This window comes from Orbilia oligospora (genome assembly GCF_000225545.1).
Source record: "Orbilia oligospora ATCC 24927 unplaced genomic scaffold scaffold00075, whole genome shotgun sequence".
Lineage (NCBI taxonomy): Eukaryota > Fungi > Ascomycota > Orbiliomycetes > Orbiliales > Orbiliaceae > Orbilia > Orbilia oligospora.
Genome location: NW_011645632.1, coordinates 554,336 through 575,766, shown reverse-complemented (window position 1 = coordinate 575,766; position 21,431 = coordinate 554,336). Strand labels below are relative to the sequence as shown.

The following is a 21,431-nucleotide window of genomic DNA, read 5'->3' as shown; positions in this document are numbered from 1 at the left end:
GGCTACCTCTTGCTACTTTTTTTTGCGCCGCGCACGTTCTCCCAAATTTCATGGCTAAAACTGACAAGCGAAAGCCATCAAGCACGTTTTGGACCCGAATACCGGAGTTCGAATTCGCTGGATCCTGTTGAGCGGGATTCTGAAGTTAGACTAAAGCTAGGCTGTCGCTTCTGCATACCGATAGCTTTGCGCACGGGACCGCCTTTACGTTTACCTGAAATTTCGAGAGATTTGACAGCGATAGTACTTTACCAAGAAAGTACTTACCCACAGGTTAGTTAGGCATTCCGTTTTTCTTTTTTGCGACTATACTAGCCTCATTTCGTTGATGGGGTGCGCATGCATTTCAAATTCATATTGGATAATGAAGTTGAAGGTCATGTTCATGTTAGGCTGAGATATTAACCATAATGCTGGTGCTTCTTCTGTGGCTAGGGATCCCGTTATTATCATCACACTATAATCTCGCATTTAATATTCTCGAAGACCCGTTGCTTCAAAATATATCCCAAAAAGAAGAATCGCACGATCGTAAGTACTTAGCTCACTATATAACTCTCGGTGGAGCCCTGCCATGTGCAATTATATCATACCATCCTAAAGGGTTCTTAAGGCTAGCACTGTCACCACCAATTGGCGCGAGCTGCCAATGCAGATGCAACCTCGTCACTTTTCCCTTTCGTCCTTTTTTTTGACCTGCAGCGGGATCCATTCCAATATTCGCTTCTTTTGGGGCTCACCACTCTGCTCTTATATAGGCGTGCCTTTCCCGCTCCCGCTATATCACCGTTCTGAGACGCTTGCAGCGCCTTTTTCTCTCTCTTTCTATTTTGTGATTTCGATCCGATTCCGATATTCTTGCGACTTTTTTTTCTCCCCTTCTTAATACCCTTTTTATTATTATCATCGTTCTGTCCGTCAGCGCCTGGCGACATTTCACGAAAACACGAAGTGGTACTTTGTACGACGAAGTTACGAATATAATCCGCTCAAGCAGGTGGTGTTACATGCGGAAAAAAGAAGTACCTGCCTGACATACCGACGTCCGGGCTACCGACTTGGCGACGAATCGACGAATCGACGACGACGGATTGATTCTCTTTCGTGGTCTCTTTTTTTTTATTTGTTCGATCCTTCTCGCAATTCTTTTTTTTTTTTTGTTCATCACTTGGAATCGATCGAGTATACGCCGACGGTGTGGGGATATAATACCGATCTACTGACGTCGATATACGTCCTTTTATCTCTCATAAAGTAAGTGATTTGTATTGCTACAACGGCGATTTCCTGTCGAATCACAACCACGATGCATGCACGATTTCCCCCCTCCCCTGCCATGCATGGCCACAACCACCTGATCAGAAGCTGTGATGCCAGTCGGCGAAAGCCCGTCTACCGTCCTCAATTCCTTTTCTCCTCTTTTTTTATTTTAATTCCTTTGAGAAAAGTTGACGTCTTCAATTCAACAAGAGAAGAAGTTTTTTTCCCTTCTCTCAAACAATAATTGGAATCAGAGACAGAATGTCAGTTTAAGCTCGCGGGAATCTGTTGTTCCCGGCCAACGGTCCCGAGCTGTTGGGTTGGTTCCTGTCCGTGAACGTCCATTGGTTCCCCGCCAGACATCTCTGCTGCAATCTGAAGGCGCCTGGGCCGTGTTCTAGAATGCAAATGCGGCCTAAACTTAAGCCCTTTTCTTCGATCGGTCCCCCCAAAAAGCTAAGGGAGCCCGATTTTCGATCTCATGGCCCCGTCGGAAAGGACTATTAGAATTCCTTATCATGTAGGCGAACCGAATAGTCTATGAGGGACAAAAAAGAGGCTGCATGAAGAGCCAAAAGGCTAGAATGAACGAAAGAGGCGCACTTTAGAACGGCGGAATCGAGTAGGCGGGCGTGAAGATCCCACCCCGAGTGAAATTAGCGACCGCGTTCACGGCAAGCAATTTTTCCATTCAAGCTCTCTCAACTCTTCTCTTTCCCATCATCCCTCATTTCGGTTCGCGGGGTTTTCTGCCCAATTTGTTGTGGGGACTGGAGCTGAAGAAGCATCATTGATTATTATACTTTTGATACTGAGTTTATAAATCTTTTGTTCGATGTATCAGAGCATGCAATTGGATGCAAGGTAAATGCGACCTTCTCGGAAGCTACGTCCCGATCTCGACGGTTCCTTCGCGATCTGGTTCAGAAATTTCTTTTTTCGGCTTGTCTGTTGTCATCGCCCTCGTTTTGTCTTAGCCGTTGTCCGTTTTTTTCTTTCTTTCCTTTTCTCTTTTCAAGAGACCAGGGTTCCTATTCTTGTTCTTTAGAAGGACTGACAGGAAGGAAACTGGCTAGGTTGCATGCTTCCTGCTGGTGGAGGTTGTGGTTGTAATTGTAAATGTAGTGGTTGCTGCTGGTGCTTTGAAGGAAAAGACTGACTTCTGACTTGCCTTGACTTACTCACTAACTGCAGTTACATATCACAGAACAGACAGAACAGAACAGAACAGAGGCAGCATCTAGAACCCTCCTCTCCTCTCCTCTCCTCCTTCCTCCTCCTTCTTCCTTTCCTTCTTTCTTTTCATATTTTCATCCTCTGTCGAGTGGGCCTTCAAGATGGATATCAGCGCTCTCTTATCCCCGACTACCACGCCAACCCCGGGAACAGCATCTCCGACAAATTCCTCGCCCGTGCCCGGTCAAAGCACTAGCACTGGCACTGGCGCTGGCCCATCCCTAGCCGGCCACCAGAACTACGGCCATCCTTCCATCACGCGCCGGGAATCTCAACCATCACCATCACCATCCTCTTCTTCCTATCACCATCCCTATCACCATCCTCACCACAATCCCCATCATCACAATTCTCACCATCATCACAATTCCCATCATCAGCAGCATCAGCAGCATCAGCAGCATCAGCAACAGCAGCAACAGCAGCAACAGCAGCAACAGCAGCAACAGCAGCAACAGCAGCAACATCATTATTATCAGCAGCACCAGCAGCAACAACAGGAACAGCCTTACTATCACATTCCTGCCCCTCAATCCCACACCTCTCCCATTCCTGCTCCACTATACTCTCATTCCCACACCCCACATCAGGAGCCACAAACCCAGCATCAGCATCAACATTCATATCAAGCACTGCAGCAGCAGCAGCAGCAGCAGCAACTTCATCGACCGTCTTTAAGCGAGAATCGATCCCATTCTTCCTCGGCACTTCACTCGAGGAAATCCCAGTCCCAGCAGCAATACTATACATCTCATCCAGATGTTCGAAGGGAGTCATTGCCAACTGTAACTGAGAAAGTTGTTTCTCCTCCAGCTCCAGCACGACACCATTCCCTAGGATATATCGATAATCCGACCTTTGCACCTTCTCCGTTAGCTACTACTCAGATCTCGACATCAACACCGCCTGCAGCGGCCGTATCTTCACCACACCCACCTCCTCCGCCGCCACCACCACAGGCGACACAAGGCAGAATACCATCATTTAGCAGTGATCGTGGACCGATTTCAAGAACTGGATCTACGGCTTCTATGGTAACTATGGACGAAGAACGTGTAAGAGCCGACCAAGGATCGTCATCCAGACGTGTTTCTCGAACAAAATCCAGTGCTAGCGTGGAAATGGCTGTTCCGGAACCTACACCCTCGCCGAAGGACGCGAGCCCCGAGTTATTCTTCGATGACGAGGACGAGGACATGGAGATGGACGAAGATGATGAGGCAACGCAACCATTGGGAGAAGCCGAGGTTGAGAGATTGGCCGATTTGATTGAGAAATTGGATCGTGCGCATCTGAGGGAGGAAACAGAAATAGTGGATGCGCCACCGTCGTATAACGATAGCGTGGAATGTATCGCCCTGCTGAGGCGTGGATTTGTGGCGTCGAAGTTTAGCGAAAACTATGATTTTAAGGAACGGCTGAACGAGGAACGTGTAAGGATGCTGAGCATTTATCCGTTGACTGAGGAGATGTGGGTGGATTGGTTGCACGATGAGGCGATTCATGCGGATGATATTTTGGGCAAAGTTGGGGTTATGGAGTTGTGGGCGAAAAGTGTGGCTCATGAGGCGGGGAGTGTGACCCTATGGAAGGGTTACGTCAAGTTCATTTTGCGAACGTGGAGGGAAGCCCAGCGGAGAGCTGATACAGATGGTGCAGATGATGAGGGGTGGGCGGAGACGTTCAATTTCGAGCTTGTGAACTTGGTCCTTTCGAAAGCGGTTGGGGATACCATGTATAATGTTCCAAGGGTGGGTGAAATTCTGGATTTTTGATGAGTGGGTGGTTGCTAACTTTTCTTCTAATAGAGTCATGAGGTCTGGAATAAGTATTGTGAACTTCAGATTCTTCAGCTGAAGGCGATGCCGCCGTGAGTAGTCTACCCGATGCACCCCTCTTGGTGTAACTACTAACATCAATGGGTTCCCCAGTGGCTCGCAATCCAAAATTGAGAAGATCCAGCGACTCTATCTCGACCGTCTGCAGATTCCTCACCAGGACATCGACTCGACATTCTCTGCGTATAGTAGTTTTGTTTCGACATATTTACCGTCTTCCGACTATGAATCTATCATGCAGGCTGGGAACAAGGTCTACCAGAAGGCGAAGGAAGCTCTCGAAAAGCGACAGAGATTTGAGTATCGTCTTCGCAACAGTTACGGCCAGGATGAAGAAGGACAGGCTTGGTCTGAATACCTGGAGTGGGAGAGTAGCCAGAATAACCCGGACTTGGGTAAGGCGCTTTATCAGCGATGCGTTCTACGATATCCTACGGATAGCGCCGCATGGGAAGAATATATCTGCTTCATGCTGGAAAAGAAGGGATCCGATCCCGATGTTTTACCGCTCTTGGAGCTCGCTACAGCTCATTGCCAGTGGTCTGGTGTACTATGGAGTCATCGAATTCTGGCCTTCGACGTTCGGCAGCAACCTCTCGAATCGATCGAGCGAATTAAGCACCAAGCAACGACATCACGGTTAATGGAGGATAAGGAGGAGAACTTCAAGGTTAATCTGGCTTGGTGTGGGGTTCTCAAACGGAGGGGTGTCGCCAAGGGTATCGACGATACTGATTTCGATAGTGCGCAACTTGGTCTTCGGTCTGCTGTTTCTGAATTCGGTCCCAAGGGCGTGGACAAGGATTACCGTATCGCCCGGCTTTTGGTGGCATTCCTTACGGAAATAGATGATTTACCTGAAGCCGAGAAGGTGTGGAAAGATCTCGAGACAGATAAGGATATGGGTCGCTCTGGCGAATACGAATTTTGGCTTCGTTATTACGGATGGGCTTTCCGGAACCTCGGCAACTCTGGTGCTGTTGCGGTCCTGAAGAGGGCCGTGACCTACTGGGAAACGCTGGACTGGCCGGAAAAGATCATTGATGTCTATCAAAACCAGATAGAAGAACATGGGGAAGGGGCTGCTATTGAGGGCGCTATGATGGAGATCCGGCGGCTTCGGAAACGGGTTGCTCGGAGGCGTCAGCAAGAGGCCTTGGAGGCTGAACAAGTCGCCCAAGCCCAAGCAGTCGCCATACCTGTAGGGTTTGATTTGAAGGGCAAACGTCGGAGAAGCACCAACGTCGAGGAGGACGATGAGCTACCCCATAAGAAGGCTAGAGCTAGCGAAGACATAGATGTCGGATCCATCCCTCCTGTATCTGAGGAAACCGAGGCAGCGGAGGCTGATCAGAACGGCGAGTCCTCTGCTGAGAAGGAAAAGAAGAATACTCGGGATAGGGAGAAGTTGACTGTTTTTGCGAAGAATCTTCCTCCTGATGTTGATGAGCTTACCGTTAGGAAGTTCTTCAAAGACGTAAGTTATCACTTTTGTTGCTGGTATGGGACCTAGCTAATTTTGTTTTATCTAGTGTGGAACGATCAATGCTTTCACCATGATTGAGGCCGACGACAACTCTGCCACTGCGAGCATTGAGTTTCAGAATGCGGCGGATGTTCTAGCTGCCCAAACCCGCGACAAGAAGAGACTAAACGGACGAGAGATTACTGTCCAGCTAGGATTCAACACGACAGTATATGTCACTAACTTCCCTCCTACTGCAGACGAAAATTGGATTCGTGAGTTGTTTAAAGAGTGTGGGCCCATCTTGGAGGTTAGGTTTCCAAGCCTCAAGTACAACAATCACCGCAGGTTCTGCTATGTTCAATTTGATGCATCTGAAGATGCGGAGAAGGCAACCGAGATGAATGGGAAGGATGTTGAAGGGTTCAAGCTCGTTTCCAAGCTCTCTGATCCCAACGTGAAACAGGAGAGATCCGGTGCTGTGTATGTATACCCTCATTCACTTTTACGATGGATTACTGCTAACTATGGATGTAGTTACGAGGGTCGCGAGGTTTTCGTTCGTAATATCGACTACGCAGCAACCGAAGATGATATCAGGGAGCTCTTCAGCAAGTATGGTACCGTAAAGTCCATCCGGCTGATCAGCAAGGGTAGGGGCGTCCATTCTGGATACGGATTTCTTGATTTTGAAACTACCGAGTCCGCAAATGCCTCCCTCGAGTTACATGAACAGAAATTCAAGTCCCGCAAGCTACTTGTGGTTATCAGTGAACCACAAGGTGGGGCACCAGCGAACAAGAAGTCTTCTGGGAAGACACAAGCGAAATTCCCGAATGGCGCTGCCGGTTCGCCGGAGGTTGCGGGGTCGCCGATGTCGACTACTGCTTCGGAGCTGCCGGAAGCGCCGGACACTGATGCTATCAGACAGAAGACGCTCTATGTTCTAAACATTGCGGATACCGTCAATGATAGCAAGATCCGAGCGGTGTTTGAGAAGTACGGCTCTTTGCACAAAGTGCAGATGCAGCTGAACCACCAAGCCGCCATTGTTGAGTTCGATGAGGTCAAGGATGCTGGTAAAGCCATGTTGGCTCTGGATGGGCATGAAATCGACGGACGTGCTATTTCTTTCGGTAGTCGTCAGGCTATGCTTAAGACTGGTGCAGAGCAAAAGGCGAAGCCTGGGCTGAACCCCTTTGCGAAGAAGAAGGAGGACAAGAAGTCGACTACTGCGGCGACTAGCCTTGCTCCTGTCAGGGTTCATCGGCCCGGCGTCGCTGTTAGAGGCGGAAAGACCCGTATGGGATTGGGTTTCCGTTCTTCGGCGCGGAAGGATGAGGATGAAGAGAAGAAAGAAGGGGATACGAAACCGAAGACGAATGCAGATTTTAGGCAAATGCTCTTGAAAGGGAAAGCTGATGATGAAGATAGAGAGTGATGAAAACCATCACCATTTTTTTACAATGGCGTTTCATTTAATCTTTTTTTTCTCATATTTCTTTCATCTTTTTTTTTCGATGTCAGATTTTATAGACTTTTATCTCATGAGCAAGGGTGTTTTTCTCTTTTTCGCTCGGACTGCTTTTAATATTGATTGGTTATGTCCAGTTTTGTTTGCTTTGATAGCATGCATTTCTTACTTTTCTTTCTTTCTTTCCCTCTGGTTCTTAACGACAGCTGTAAATTGCCGCCGTAACAGTGTTTGGCAATAACTTTATTTCTTTCTTCCTCTCTTTCCTTTTCTTTCCATTCCGGCTACAAAGGGTGGGCGGATACTATCATCTGTGAAGGTGTTAGGGGAGTTTTTCTCTCTCTTTTTCTTTTAATATCTTTTTTTCCTTTTCCTTTTCTCTTATTTACTACCAAGTTGCCCTTTTTTTTTATACATACCCCCTTTCCCTTTTATATTTATGAATGACGAAGAAGGGGGTTTATTAATGATCACTATAAACCTCTATATTCTTCGACTTTTTTTGCTGGTTCTCTGCTTTCCTTGTAATACTCAACTTTTTTTTTGTTTCTTATTGTTAACGGCTGGGTCGGGATATACACATTTTACTTTTCTATATATTTGGACAAAAAATCCTCTTAACTAACTTAACTTAACTTATTGTACCGGAGAAAGAATGAAAGAACGAAAAGAAAGAAAAAATCAACCTTGCAAGCTACCCTCAACTTTTTTTGTATACTAATTTTTTTTTGGAGAGGAGAGAGAGAGACTAAATTGAATCATGAAAGTAGCCCCCACCCTCCCCTTCTCTCTGTTTTTTTGTGAGGAGGAAGGGAGGGTGTGTGTATTGATTGTGGTGTTATATAATATACAGTTCTTCTTCCTTTTTTTTGTTAATTTATGTATGTAGTATGTATGTAATGCTATAGTAACATTACAGTGCGGTTGATGTTTATGTCTATCTATATCTAGATCCCGAGCGTTATAGTAATATACTCCTGTCCCAATGCTCCATCGCCTTAAAAACGTAGTAAAGATATATAAAAAGAAATCGAACGCCAGAAACATGCATTATACTAAACCCCCTCCCACCGGCCAGAACCAAAAAAAAAGAGAAAAACAATATCCCGCCACCGTGTCTATAAAGGAGCCCTTTTCACCACCCCTCCGAAGTCATCATCTTCGCAATCCTAACCAACATCCTCATCCTCCCTTCCGCCATCCCCAACATCTTCATCAACTCTTTATCCGCCTCCGTCGGTTTCTTCTTCTTCCTAAACGCCGTAGTAGCTTTCTCCCTCCTAGCTCTAATCCCTTCTTCAACCGCCTCTTCCATCTCAACACTCCACATCAATCCACACCCTCCACTAGACTTACAAGTAACGTGGAAAAGTCTAGTAAGTGCTTCGAGTACATTCCCCATCCTAACTTGAGATTCTATATCATTCCCCCTAGCGGCGTGTGGGAAATAATGGCGTAATAATATATCATCGGATATGGAATCTGTGTTTTCGGACCATCCGCCTCGAGGTTGGAATATCATACTATTTTGGAGGATGGTGGTGAGGAGGGTTCCTCGGAATGAAGGGTTTGTGCGACAAGGGTAGTAGGAGGTTGAGATGAATGGGAGGAGTTGGGGGATTGGGAGGAGGCGGAGGGTGTCGGTGAATTCGGTGTAGAAACAGGAGAGGGTGGGGATGTCGTGGGCGAAGGTGTAGGTTAGCTGGAGTGGGGGGTTAGATGGTTGTTTTTGAGGTTGTTGGTTTTGTGATGGGGTTTGGAGGAGGGAGAGGAAGGGTGGTGGAGTGGGGGTTTCGGAGGGGAGGGAGGAGAGGGGAGAGGAGGAGGAGGTAACTTGGAAGTCTTGAAGGGATTGCGGAGGGGGTGGGATTGGTGGTAAAGGGGTTTGGAGCTGGGGGAAGGAGAAGGTAAATGGGAAGTTTTGGAGGGGTTGTGGAGAAGGGGAGGAGGTAGGAGATGATGACTCTGGAAGGATACGTAAGGAAGGGAATGGGGAAGATAATTTGTCAACTGTTGAGAAGAAGGTAGTTTCGCATAGGCTTGTTGGAGCCGTTTCGTAGTAACCTTCTGACACTGGTGACGATTTGAATAATGATAAATGATTTTGTTCGTCGGAATGTGGTGACAACGATGGTGATGGTAACACATTTTTGGTGGGAGGGAGGGAAAGAAGGAGAGGCGTAGACTGCTTTGTTGGTGTAGTGGTCTCGCCGGTAAGCTCCCCTTCTTCTCCTCCAACCCGCTGTTTGAAATTCTGTGGGGTTCGTAGCTTGACGAGCCCCCGTTTTGTTGGGGTAGTGGTGATGATTATATTCTCTGGTTGTTCGGAGACTTCACGGTCTTCTTTTTTGGAGGGGACCGCTGCCTCTGGTAAGTTCTTCCCATTTTTTCCTTTTGCTGTAGGCTTTTTGTTCTTTTGTTTCTGCTTCTTTTGTTCGGCAAGGACCTCCATCTCCTTTTCATTTTGGTAAAATAAGGCTCGCTCGTAAGTCGCACCTATTTCACTTACCAGTGACATGAACTTCAGCCGAATGATAATTGCCTCCACACCGCCCCATGTTGCTAGTGCTTCTTCTTGTGTCTCCAGTTTTGATTTATCATCTTTCTTCGCCGGTCCAGTCCCAGGTTCTTCTTCTTCTGAGTCCTCGCCGCCTAGAAGGTCGTTTGTAGCCAGTTTGTCTCGAAATTGCTTATAAGCTTCCGAATTGTCGTTAACATTATTTCGGAATTTATGGTATTCGTCGACCATATTGGCCCCTAAATTCGATAAGATGTTTTCGTTGCTGTCTACTCTTGGTTTTGAAGAGTCGAGAATTGATTTTGATGCCCATTTGCTTTCCTCCTTTTTTGGTGGCTTCTTGGTTTCCTTGGGAAATACTGGTACCCATTCGTTTCGTGATTTTTCGGATCCATTTGCAAATATAGCTCGAGCAATACGTTTGTATCCTGCTCCTCCTCCTAGGTCCGGTAGAAATCCAACAGCTGTGATCAAGCTTCCTTGTAAATCCACAGCTCGTGGATCTTCCTCGGCTGCATCAATCCTTTCTTGAAAGTCATTTGTTAAAAGCTCAATCAGCAATTCTAAAAAGTCTCTCCAGACGTCCCATCTTTTCTTATATACGCATGAACAAACGAGTGCCCATCCTACAACAGACCAGATATCGTCACATCTTTTGAATACGCTTTCTTCATTCGCTATATCGAGGTTTGCGAACGGTGTTACATCAATGTCTTGTTGACCGACCTTTTGACGACCCTTTCGACCTACTGCGCCGGTTTTGACGACGTTACGGTTCCTGGTTCGACGGGTGGTTGGGTCTTCTAGTCTTCCTGAGGAAGTGGTCTTTGAACGTTTGAATTGCCAAGCGGTTTGAAGGTCGCAGTTTGTGGCCCCTGCGATACGGGTTAAGGTTCTTAGATATTTTGAAGCTTTTATAGCAACGTCTGTTTCGAGGTTTCCGATTTGGCGGGTGGTATATTTCGGGTGAAGGGATATATTTGTGATTACGGAGAAGACGTCCGCAGGAGGGATTAGGATTTCCTTTTTGTCTTCGTAGGGTTTTAAAGGGGTTGATATGCCGGTGTAGGAGACGTGGGCGAGGAAGTCGAGGGCTTTGGAGTCTGTTTGTTTTATATGTATATTAGCTTCTAGCTAGCTGAAGGGTATCTGTATATTGAATAGGGTGTTTATAGATTACCCATTCCTTCCTCGAGAGAGTATATTAGCTTTTCGAGCACAGCTTTTGGAAATGGAGCTGCTTTGACTGTAGCTTGAGTTCCGAGAGGGAGGTCTTCGAGAGCTTCGGCAACAAGATTTGGGCTGTCAATGTCCATCATGTCGTCTGCCATCTTGATTGATTTCTGGCGGATAAAAACGATGGAAAGGAGAATATAATAGGTAGGAGAGGTGGTCGAAAGCCTTCGAGCATTATCGAATTGATATTGGGTGTTGAAGGTTGATGAATGACGCGTGGTGAGGTTGACGGATGGGGAGGAGTCTGGTTGGATGTCGCGGGGGAAGAACAAAGGAAGCTCAAACCTTGTGGATCAATGCGCCTAGTCACGCCGCCGCACTTTTCGCGCTACACCAACAAATTGCTAATGAAAACTTGGATTCGAGGTCAATGAAAACTCAAAAGATTTTTGATTCTCGATTTTGATCGATAACATGGTATAAATATTCATAAACTGATTGTGATAAATACATAAGTCTATGTCTATATAAAGTAGGTTCTCCGCACCTATAAAAAAAGAGGTATCGAGGGATACCTACAAGAAGTAGGTAGGTATTGGAGGAATCGCTAAAATTGCAGGAACGAAAAAAGCAAGGACTGAATGGAACAGACGTCGAAGGCAGAGATGCCTCTTCCTTCTCCATTTCTCCCTTCCATTTTTTCTTCAAAATATCGTCCGTGGTATGAAATAAAAAAAGGGGGGACCAAAGACTCCGAGTATTAAAACAACATGTAAACTTCAAATCGTTCCATAAACGGGAAGGAGGCAAAATCCGAGGGGAACAAACAAGGCACCCTCTCTTTTTTGTCGTTCTTTCATTCATTCATTATTATTATTATTCATCGGACTGACATATCAAAGTTGTAAAAGGGAAAGAGAGCCGAGGAAGAAAAGAATCGGAAAATCTATGCCTCACAGAATTAACTTCTTAAACTCTGTCCCTTTACTTCGACGACTCTCCATTCTTCTTTGGTCCAAGCGGAGAACCGATATCCTTGCCACGCAGCTTAACTCCAAGCGCACGCTCGAGCTTTGAAAGAACCTGCTGAGAAGGCTGCGCCTTTCCGCTTTCATAGTCATTGATAACGGATGGCTTCTCGTTGATCTTGGTGGCGAGGTCCTTCTGGGACATCTTGGGTTCTTTGGCTTGACGGGCGGCTGCCATAGCTTTGCCGACATCTGTGGACACCTTTGCGATTTTGCCGACATCGTCCTCGCGGTCAACCTATTTTTGGGGTGTGCGTTAGTGTTGTTGTTGGAAGGCTAAAATAGGACAATTGCATCAAAGGGCCAAAAGTGAACTTTCCGCAATTAGTGACATGGACATACCTTGGTAAGATGCTGACCCTCGGGAGTATTCGACTTGTTCGAGCCACCAGAGAACTTCTTGTCGGTGGAGACAACGGCACCAGCACGTCTGGCAGCATTGATCTCGGACTGTGTACGGGCGACTTTCTCACGGGGACCGCCACCGGAGCGGGAGCCGACGCCGATACGGATGGTAGAGGTATCCCAGTCAGACATGTTGTTTTATTGTTTTAGTATTCGAGTAGTAAATACTTTCTTTCGATGGTGGTAGGTGGAGGGTAGTGAGTGGAGTGGAGGTGGAGTGTCCTTTCTGGTGATGATTTTGTGGGGGAGAAAGAAGGAGAAAGGGAAGAAGGAAAGGAAGGGAGCGAAGGAGAGAGATTTTTTATATGTAGACTTTAATAGGTAGCTGTGGCCGCCCGCCCAAAGAACTCGGATCTGGCTGACTCTTTTTTCTTGGCCGGCCCCCTGTCTGGGTTTGAAGAGCTTAAGCTTAAAGTAAAAATAATTTTCAAGATCAGAATGATTAATATGGAAACGGTACCACAGAAGACACCGTAGATGTTAGGAATGGGATGTATCTGTACAGTATGAGTCTTCTTGTTCTGGAACCATCTCATGCCGGGGCTGTGCTCCGTCCGGCTAGTCCGGTTCCTGGCTTCATTACACACGACACCAACCACCACCGCCACACACTAACTGGTACTTCCCAGGTCAGCTAGTTAGCATGTCAGTATACAGCCATGATAAATACTATAGTAGTTGATGACGCAGCATTGCATTTGGCGGTTATTCCGTGCGATAGCTAGTTAGCTTGTAATGTCAAGGGATTTCTCTAGTTATAAGAGAGACACGGTTGTGATAGCTTGATAGCGAAGTGCTGGGCTCTCGCGACAACCCTTTCCCTAATTTAATAGGAGGCAAAGCAAAGGACCCATAATTCGACTGTGCGGCAAGTGAACGCACAAATCTGCAAGCGCAAGATAATGCACTGCGAAATCTGATAGCCTCGCAATTGCCAATGCAACAAATGTGGCTATGCGGGGTAAAGATGGCGTATAAAGATTGAATTAATGGACCTGTGATTTTCTACCTCAGCTCTGGATCCTTTCGCTTTTTGGGGTCGGAGTTTTAAATTTTACTTCTCAAAAGGTACAGATACCTTGATCTTATCCAACAACATCAGCCTCTTAACGTTTCACCAGCAGTATCTATATATCTATCCTTAATGCTCTTTAGGCTGTGGGGTTCTTCACTAGTATGTCCAATCCTCGGGATTATACCGTCGGCTGGATTTGTGCTTTAAAAACGGAATATGTCGCTGCAAGGCTGTTCCTGGATGAAGCACACGATGCGCCAGAGCACGTTTCCGTCGGCGACAATAATGTATACACCTTAGGTAGAATGGGAGGCCATAATGTTGTAATTGCCGTCTTGCCCGATGGAGAATACGGCCTATCCTCTGCAGCACGTGTCGCTTCTGATATGCAACATAGTTTCCCTAACGTGAGGATCGGTTTGATGGTTGGTATTGGTGGTGGTGCACCTACCCCGAAACATGATATCCGTCTAGGTGATGTTGTGGTTAGCACTACTAAAAATGGGAATAGCTGCGTACTTCAGTACGACTTTGGTAAGAAGATACAAGGTCAGAAGTTTCAACTCACGGGGTCATTAAATCAGCCACCAGCACTCCTGCGAGCAGCTGTATGTCAGCTCCAGGCTAAGTATGAGGAAAGTGGTCATCAGCTAGGAGATGCCGTTGCCAAAGCCCTTGGACATAAGCCAAAATTGAAGAGATATAAACGCCTTAGTTCAACTAGCGATACGTTGTATCGGTCCGACGTCACTCATCCTTTAAATAACAATGAAAGTTGTTTAACGGCCTGTGATATATCAGGCTTGATATCGCGACCACCACGGACTGAAGACGAGGATGACCCAATGATTCATTACGGCAGAATCGCATCAGGCAATAGCCTCATGAAGGACGCTTCGGAGAGAGATCAGCTTGCTGAGGAGGAGGACATCCTATGCTTCGAAATGGAAGCCGCCGGGCTGATGAATCACTTTCCATGTCTGGTTATTCGAGGTATCTGTGACTACTCGGACTCCCACAAAAACAAGGAGTGGCAAGGGTACGCAGCAATGACGGCTGCTGCGTATGCGAAAGATCTTTTATCTCAAATCACACCGACTAGGGTTGAGGCTGAGAAGAGGATAGGAGAAATGATCGAGCAGAGTTAGTTCTGAAGGTGCGAGAATAAATTTTGGATGCATACTAACAAAATGCCAGTCGATAAAAAGATGGATGCAGTGAGCGATGCTATCGGGGGCGTGGCCTCAATGCAGCAAGGTATGTCAGTGTATACACTAGAAAGCTCCTGACTCCAATAAATATATACGCCTGTCTAAACCCGTATTCTCAACCTGGTTTAGAGGGCCAGCACAGGGAAATTTTCCGCTGGCTTAGTCCGATCGATCCTTTCACACGACAGAGCGATTTTCTTCGTAGACGCCAAAAAGGAACCGGAGAATGGTTTCTAGAGACACCCCAATTCAAAGAATGGTTGAAAGGCAAAGAGAAGACTTTATTTTGTCCCGGGATTCCTGGAGCTGGGAAAACCATGATTGCGTCGATTGTCAGTGATAACTTAAAAGCTGTTCGGGATCAAGATGCAGCTAGAAATGTTCGGACGGGTGTTGCATTTATATACTGCATCTACAACGAACGGGAACAGCAGAGTCTCGATGATATACTTGCATCGATACTTGTGCAGTTGGTGCTAGGGCGGCCTGTTATCCCCGAATCTATTCAGAGGTTTTATAAAAGCCACCGGAAAGGTGAAAAACCGCGACTTTCACTTGATGAAATATCCAAAGAAATCACATCCATTATCAAATGCTATTCCCGAATATTTATCGTTATCGACGCTCTAGATGAGTGTAGGGATAATGATATTCGGAAATCACTATTGTCTAAAGTATTCGAGTTACAAACTGTATCCGACATACGACTTATGGTGACCTTTCGACCCGGTGCCATCTCGGAAGCCCTAATCAAGACAAGGATCGAAATTCGGGCCCAAAATGAAGACCTGGAAATATACCTACGGAACCAAATGTCAAAATTACCTGACATCGTCACGGAGAATTACGAACTGCAGAATAAAATCAAAGATCGTATCTCATACTTAGCTCGCGGCATGTAGGTAACACCCAATGCCGAACTTTTTTCACTTACGACTCACAGATTGTCAAGGTTCCTACTTGCTCAGCTATACATCAACTCCCTCGCGGATAAACTCACAGAGAACGCAATTGATACCGCATTAAAAAATATGCGAGCAGGAGAAAAAGGATTGGACGAGGCATACGATGCTGCAGTGAAGAGAATCGAGTCCCAGCTACCAGGCTTCCGTGAATTAGGGGAGAGAGTGCTTCTCTGGATTGTCTTCGCGAGGAGACCACTTACCACGGAGGAGCTGAGGCATGCCTTGGCAGTGAAATCCGGTACATCAAGTTTGGACACGAGGAGCCTATACACAGCCAAAGACATAGTGTCCTCTTGCGCAGGTTTGGCCACTATCGACGGAGAAAGCGGCATAATTCGACTGGTGCATTATACCACCCAAGAATATTTTCAACGAAACTATTGGAAGAATTTCCCAAACATACAAAAGGATATCATCGCAGCAACTTGTCTGACTTATCTCTCGTATGATGTTTTTGATGGAGGATACTGCTCATATTGGTTGGATCTAGTACCTCGCCAAAAACAGAACCCATTCTTTGACTATGCGGCTCGAAATTGGGCATTTCACACTAGAGAAGTCCAAGGAAACGCATTAGAGCTTGCTCTGAAATTCCTTGAGAGCGACTCGAAGAGCTCGGCAGCTAGTCAAATCTCGTCCATAGGCAAGCAACCAGTCTGTGGAATACACCTCGCTGCTTATTTTGATTTAAAGGAAATTATGAAGAAACTTGCAGAGAAAAAGAATCTGGATATCCAAGATGGCGAGGGCCGGACCCCGTTGTCATATGCTGCAGAGACCGAGAACATAGAGATGGTTAAGCTGCTTCTTAAAAACGGCGCCCAAATCAACGTGGAGGATAACGCCGGACGGAGGCCATTATCAGAAGCTATCGAAAGAAGAAGCACGGCGATAGTGCGATGTTTACTTTCTTTGGGGGCAGGTTTAGAATATGTTTATTACCACGTAAGTCAATCTAATCTATTGAAAATGCTACAGGGAGCCTGACCTCGTCAATAATTACAATACAACGTAGAGAGTGAGTGCATGAAATTATCCTCGAATAGCTTCATATAAATAGGACAAAAAGTTGATTTCTGCTGGTTCTTGAAACGGTAGCCCGTAAGTATACGTATGCCACCACATTGTTTTGTCAACCAGACCCGGAGACTCACCTACCACACTTTATGAATATAAATGACGCACCGAAGGCTAATATTATAATACTTTTTTTTGTCTTATGCCTAGCCCTGGAATAATTTCTCACCAGTACCATATGTTAGTCTATCCTACCATATATACCTTAACAAGTCGATAGTGCAAAGCCGAAGTCTGATTGCATCCTATTTTGTGACTAACTGTTGTCATGATCACAGAATGTAAGTACCTTTGACTATTTGCATCTAGCTGTATGGAATTGATCATGAAATTTGACTCGTTTTTGTATTCCAACTATAGTACGTAAGTGGCCATGTTTCTGAGTTTCGCAAAGGAGCCTAGGCTTTTTTTTTTAAAAAAATTTTAACGTTTTGGTACGTAATATATCGATAAACTGATTTCATCAAAATTATAGCGGCCGATGGTAAGTAGATAACTACCAAATAATTCTGGACTTAAGTCCAATTTTGTTATAATGGCGGGTTTTATTTCCGGAGAGTGAGTATATATAATCTTCTTTTGTTAAATTTATTTATCATGAATTCGTGGCCTACGACTGACTGGGTCGTTTGAATTATGTGGGTAAATAGTGTAATTTTATGTAACTCCTTTATTTGTTTGAATAAGTACCTCTGCATATATAGTGGATTGAAAGCTGACTCCATCACATTCGAAACTTATAGGAATATATGAGTTCAAATTTCTTGATATACAGATACAATTCTATTAACCCCAACGAAAAATTGTAGACACCGTTATCGAAAGCGATTGAAGGAGGCGATGATGCCATTGTGGAACTGCTTCTTGCGAACGGCACCCGCCCCGAAGTAGAAGATAGGCGTGGTTGGAAACCATTATCGCAAGCTATAGAAGTCGGAAACGCCGCAACAGTTAAACATCTACTTGCCGCTAAAATAGAAGTAAACTATGACTATAACATTGTAAGTTAACCGAATCTAATATTGAGTGGGTCCATTCAAGCGCGTATGTACATGCGTATATATAATACGTATGAGATCGATTACTGATTTTTATATGCTCCAGGCGCGACTAGAGACACGGGGTGGGTTTCGGGTGCAGGTTATCCGGTGGAGAGTAAGTTTGCTCCTCAAATATAAATTTTGTTTCAAATCGTTGCAGTATTTTGCTGAACAAAAAAATTGACGCCATTATCGCGGGCGATTGAAAACGGCCATGCTGCAATTGTAAAACTTCTTCTTGCGCAGAATGCCCTGCCAAATAAATCAGACGGAGCTGGCTCGAAACCATTAATGATGGCCATTGAAGCAGAAAATGAGACGATAGTCGAAGATTTACTTGTGATTGGAGTGGAAGTCAACTATACTTTTGGGACTGTAAGTTATTTTCGGGTTGCTACATAGATATGTTTGGTATCATCAAAGCTATTTGTGCAAACTGAAGGCTGACTCTTGTTTTGTGATTGCAGAATGTAAGTACAACCAGCATTGATTCTATTTGATTAGTTGGATGGGAAGGTGAATATTGAATTGACCTAATTCCATAATATTTTAAAATTATAGAAAGTGAGTGCTCTCAAATGAAATTTATGGTCGTCCATTGAATCGAGAGATGGAAGCTGACTCTTTCGTTGTTTTAAAATGTCATACAGGGTGTAAGTATATGGCGTGCATTCGTAGCAGTTAACGTTCTGGAAGCTTTTTTTTGACACTAAAGATTGATTTATCGGGTCGCCGCCATAGGAAGTAAGCGAGCACCCAAAGCTCTATTTATTGGAATTAATTATACTAATTGTGCACGATAATTTGGAAAAATTCTAGAGAGTAAGGCTTTCTAGAAATATGGATTCCGAACTAAAGTTTTGCATTAACTTAAGGGTAGACACCGTTATTACGAGCCGCCGAAAAGGGCAGCTCTACAATCGTTGAATTGTTGCTCAAAAATGGTGCTCAACCGGATGTAGAAGGGATACAAGATGGATGGAGGCCATTGTCAGGGGCAATAGAAAGCGGGAATGCGACCATAGTGTCTCGTTTGCTTGCCTGCGGTGTGGACATGGACTATTCTTATAAAATTGTGAGTAATTTGATATACGCGTGTAGATTTTAAAAATAGCGGATGAAGTCTGACCTCACATTACCATGATAGCCAGGAGGCCGAGTAAGTGTATTCCATCATATAAATATGGAACTTGTATTTGTACTGAACCAGAGACTAATCACACTATACTTTGTCACTGGATTGCAGTCTGTAAGTGTACCCGACCACATTAAGTACAGGTCTATCTACAACAACTGGAGCTTATTTATCCTATTTTACTATGAAATCACAGTTTGTAAGTAATCCATGCTCTGCCAAATTTTCATTTTTTTTTATCCTGATATAATTACTAATATTACTTCAATCTCTTTAGGGAGTAAGTTCTCATAATTCTTGGTCTAAGATATAGTTTTCAATGATATTGAAATAAGCAATAGGCACCGCTTCACCATGCAGTTGAAAAAGGTGATGTTGTGATAGCGAAGATATTGATAGACAAGGGCGCAAATCTAGAGGCTAAAAATCAATGGAGTTTAACACCCCTAGGTCGTGCTGCCGTTTGGGCTAAGTATGAAGATATGGCTAAGCTCCTGGTAGATGAAGGTGCGGACTTAGAAGCTAAAGATGAAGACAATTGGACACCGCTATTATCAGCTGCGAGCAATGGACATGAGGCTGTGGTGAAGGTATTAGTAAGTAAGGGAGCTGATATTGAGGCGAAGAACAAAAGGGATCAGACACCGCTATCGTTAGCTGCGGGAAATGGCCACGAGGCTGTGGTGAAGTTGTTGATAGATAAGGGTGCAGATCTAGAGGCAAGAGACAACCGTGATTGGACGCCACTACTATCCACTGCAAGCAATGGACACGAGGCCGTCGTGAAGTTGTTGATAGATAAAGGTGCGGATACCACGTTGGGTTCCCAGATCTGGCTTACGAAACAGGTTGGTTTCGAGTCTTTCATGAGCCTTGTAAAGGACGAGATTCACATGAGAAAGATAAAAGACGAGATTCAACGTCGTAAAAAATGGGATGAATATATCAAGAGTACTCGGTTTACTTGATAATGTACATAAGAAAGTTTAGTCTTCCATAACCACACGACACGATGGCGTCTGATCCGGAGACTAACCTCGAGATCGGCCTCGAGACCATGCTGGAGACTGCGGTCGATCAAGCTTTAGCTAGAGGCTATAGACTGAAGTTAGTTCTCAGGTCGGGTCGAGCATTGCCAGGTGGTGTTGTTCGTCCCGCGTCCGTTTTCATTTGTGTCGGCAAGTAGCATGGCCCGGTTTCTGCTCTAGGTTTGAACTGGAACTCATAGTTTGCGTCGTCGACGTCGTGTTGGATTTAATTCATCTCGTTCGTTCGCAGATGGTACAAAGAGTCCGGAGGCATCACTTCGTGCGTTTTGGACTTAATCTATATATATTCTGTTGCTTTCGGAAGTCTAGCGATCTCATGGATACATCAATTCGAAAATCAAAGGACAATTCTATTTGGAAAACAAAGCTTATAAACTAGTGTTCTTTAGAATTTCTTTTCTGTAGCATGTAGGGTATCAAAATATCCGATCCAAAGCTCGATGCAGGAAATCTCACAAATAGTCCTGGCCAGGGACGTCGGGACATGTCGACACCTGTAAGGCTGTAGTCTTTAGGCCTCTTCGCACATCTCCGTCTTCTGTCCTTCCCGAGCTCACCCGTTTTATGTAAATAAGCAACTTAGTTAAGTATATTATTCGATATATATATTTTGTGTTATACAAAATTACCCGGGATCGCTCCCTTCGTTCTCTGCGATCGATATCGATACTTCCTGGCGCAGTATTTGACAGTGTAGTGTGTAACAGTACATAACGCGTTTCGGACGTTCGCCTCTGCCTAGTCGCAGTTATTCTTGCATTGCCCCACCGGCTCACTTTTCCAGTTCCCCATATACGTACTTTACACCAAGATACTCGCCTATAATCTCCAGCCCGCCGAAGGTACATTCTACATGATAATCAACACGTTGGCGGGGAACATACATATATTAGGCTCTCGATATTATATATTGATTGCCAAGCGCGTCAGGGACAGGGATAATGGGTTGAAAATTGCAGGCTAAGAGCTCTAAACGCTATTCGCACTCTCTACTATAAAATGGACCCCGCAGGGGAATTTTGTGATTACATATTTTCCTAAGGTTGCATTTGAGAGAGGTGCATATAAATTACGTTTTAAACTACAACCATCCAGGGCATTCCCTTTTCGAAATATCATGATACTGAGAAAAATTTGGTAATTATGTGATGCTTACGAGAGGACTTTGTGGAGCGGGTTTGACTTATTCGTTTTCTGCGCCCTAGTCTAGGAGCGCGAACTTTCAAAAATTTTAGCCAGTACAAGGTTTTGAGACCTCAAGTGCGAATGTGTAGATGATTTGATATGCAGATGACATTGGGGGCAAGTGTATTGAGAAAAGCCGAGGCTAGTAGGCCATTTGAAAGCTTCTAGGAATGTAGCTGATAAACTCCTATCTCAAAGGCATCTGTAACGACTTGAGAGGAGACCATGCATAAAAGTATAAATTGATGGAAAAATCCCACCGAAAAAGATATTATTCTCAACTTCATCAGCTATACAGAGATCCCCAGTTCCAAAGATCTAGAATTTGAAATTCTTCTTATTTTAAATTTAACT

The 21,431-nt window shown here is 45.0% G+C and overlaps 4 protein-coding genes across 4 annotated transcripts; 2 read left to right on the top strand and 2 right to left on the bottom strand.

The window, feature by feature from the left end:
- Window positions 1-2,597: 2,597 nt before the first annotated feature.
- On the top strand, window positions 2,598-7,240 carry AOL_s00075g150 (uncharacterized protein; the record flags this gene model as incomplete). The annotated part of the gene is made up of 5 exons (XM_011122461.1): window positions 2,598-4,247; window positions 4,305-4,366; window positions 4,428-5,811; window positions 5,867-6,282; window positions 6,337-7,240. 5 exons carry the CDS (start codon window positions 2,598-2,600, stop codon window positions 7,238-7,240), a joined length of 4,416 nt encoding a protein of 1,471 aa, XP_011120763.1.
- Window positions 7,241-8,408: 1,168 nt separating this feature from the next.
- On the bottom strand, window positions 8,409-11,122 carry AOL_s00075g149 (uncharacterized protein; the record flags this gene model as incomplete). Its single annotated transcript, XM_011122460.1, has 2 exons — window positions 8,409-10,894; window positions 10,972-11,122. The coding sequence occupies 2 exons, from the start codon at window positions 11,120-11,122 to the stop codon at window positions 8,409-8,411; spliced, it is 2,637 nt and encodes an 878-aa protein (XP_011120762.1).
- An 829-nt stretch (window positions 11,123-11,951) lies between these two features.
- On the bottom strand, window positions 11,952-12,532 carry AOL_s00075g148 (uncharacterized protein; the record flags this gene model as incomplete). The annotated part of the gene is made up of 2 exons (XM_011122459.1): window positions 11,952-12,233; window positions 12,338-12,532. The coding sequence occupies 2 exons, from the start codon at window positions 12,530-12,532 to the stop codon at window positions 11,952-11,954; spliced, it is 477 nt and encodes a 158-aa protein (XP_011120761.1).
- A 1,044-nt stretch (window positions 12,533-13,576) lies between these two features.
- On the top strand, window positions 13,577-19,811 carry AOL_s00075g147 (uncharacterized protein; the record flags this gene model as incomplete). Its single annotated transcript, XM_011122458.1, has 12 exons — window positions 13,577-14,558; window positions 14,613-14,672; window positions 14,756-15,524; window positions 15,579-16,536; window positions 17,478-17,669; window positions 17,773-17,823; window positions 17,955-18,083; window positions 18,589-18,783; window positions 18,856-18,957; window positions 19,040-19,042; window positions 19,121-19,123; window positions 19,185-19,811. The coding sequence occupies 12 exons, from the start codon at window positions 13,577-13,579 to the stop codon at window positions 19,809-19,811; spliced, it is 4,071 nt and encodes a 1,356-aa protein (XP_011120760.1).
- Between the last annotated feature and the right edge of the window lie 1,620 nt (window positions 19,812-21,431).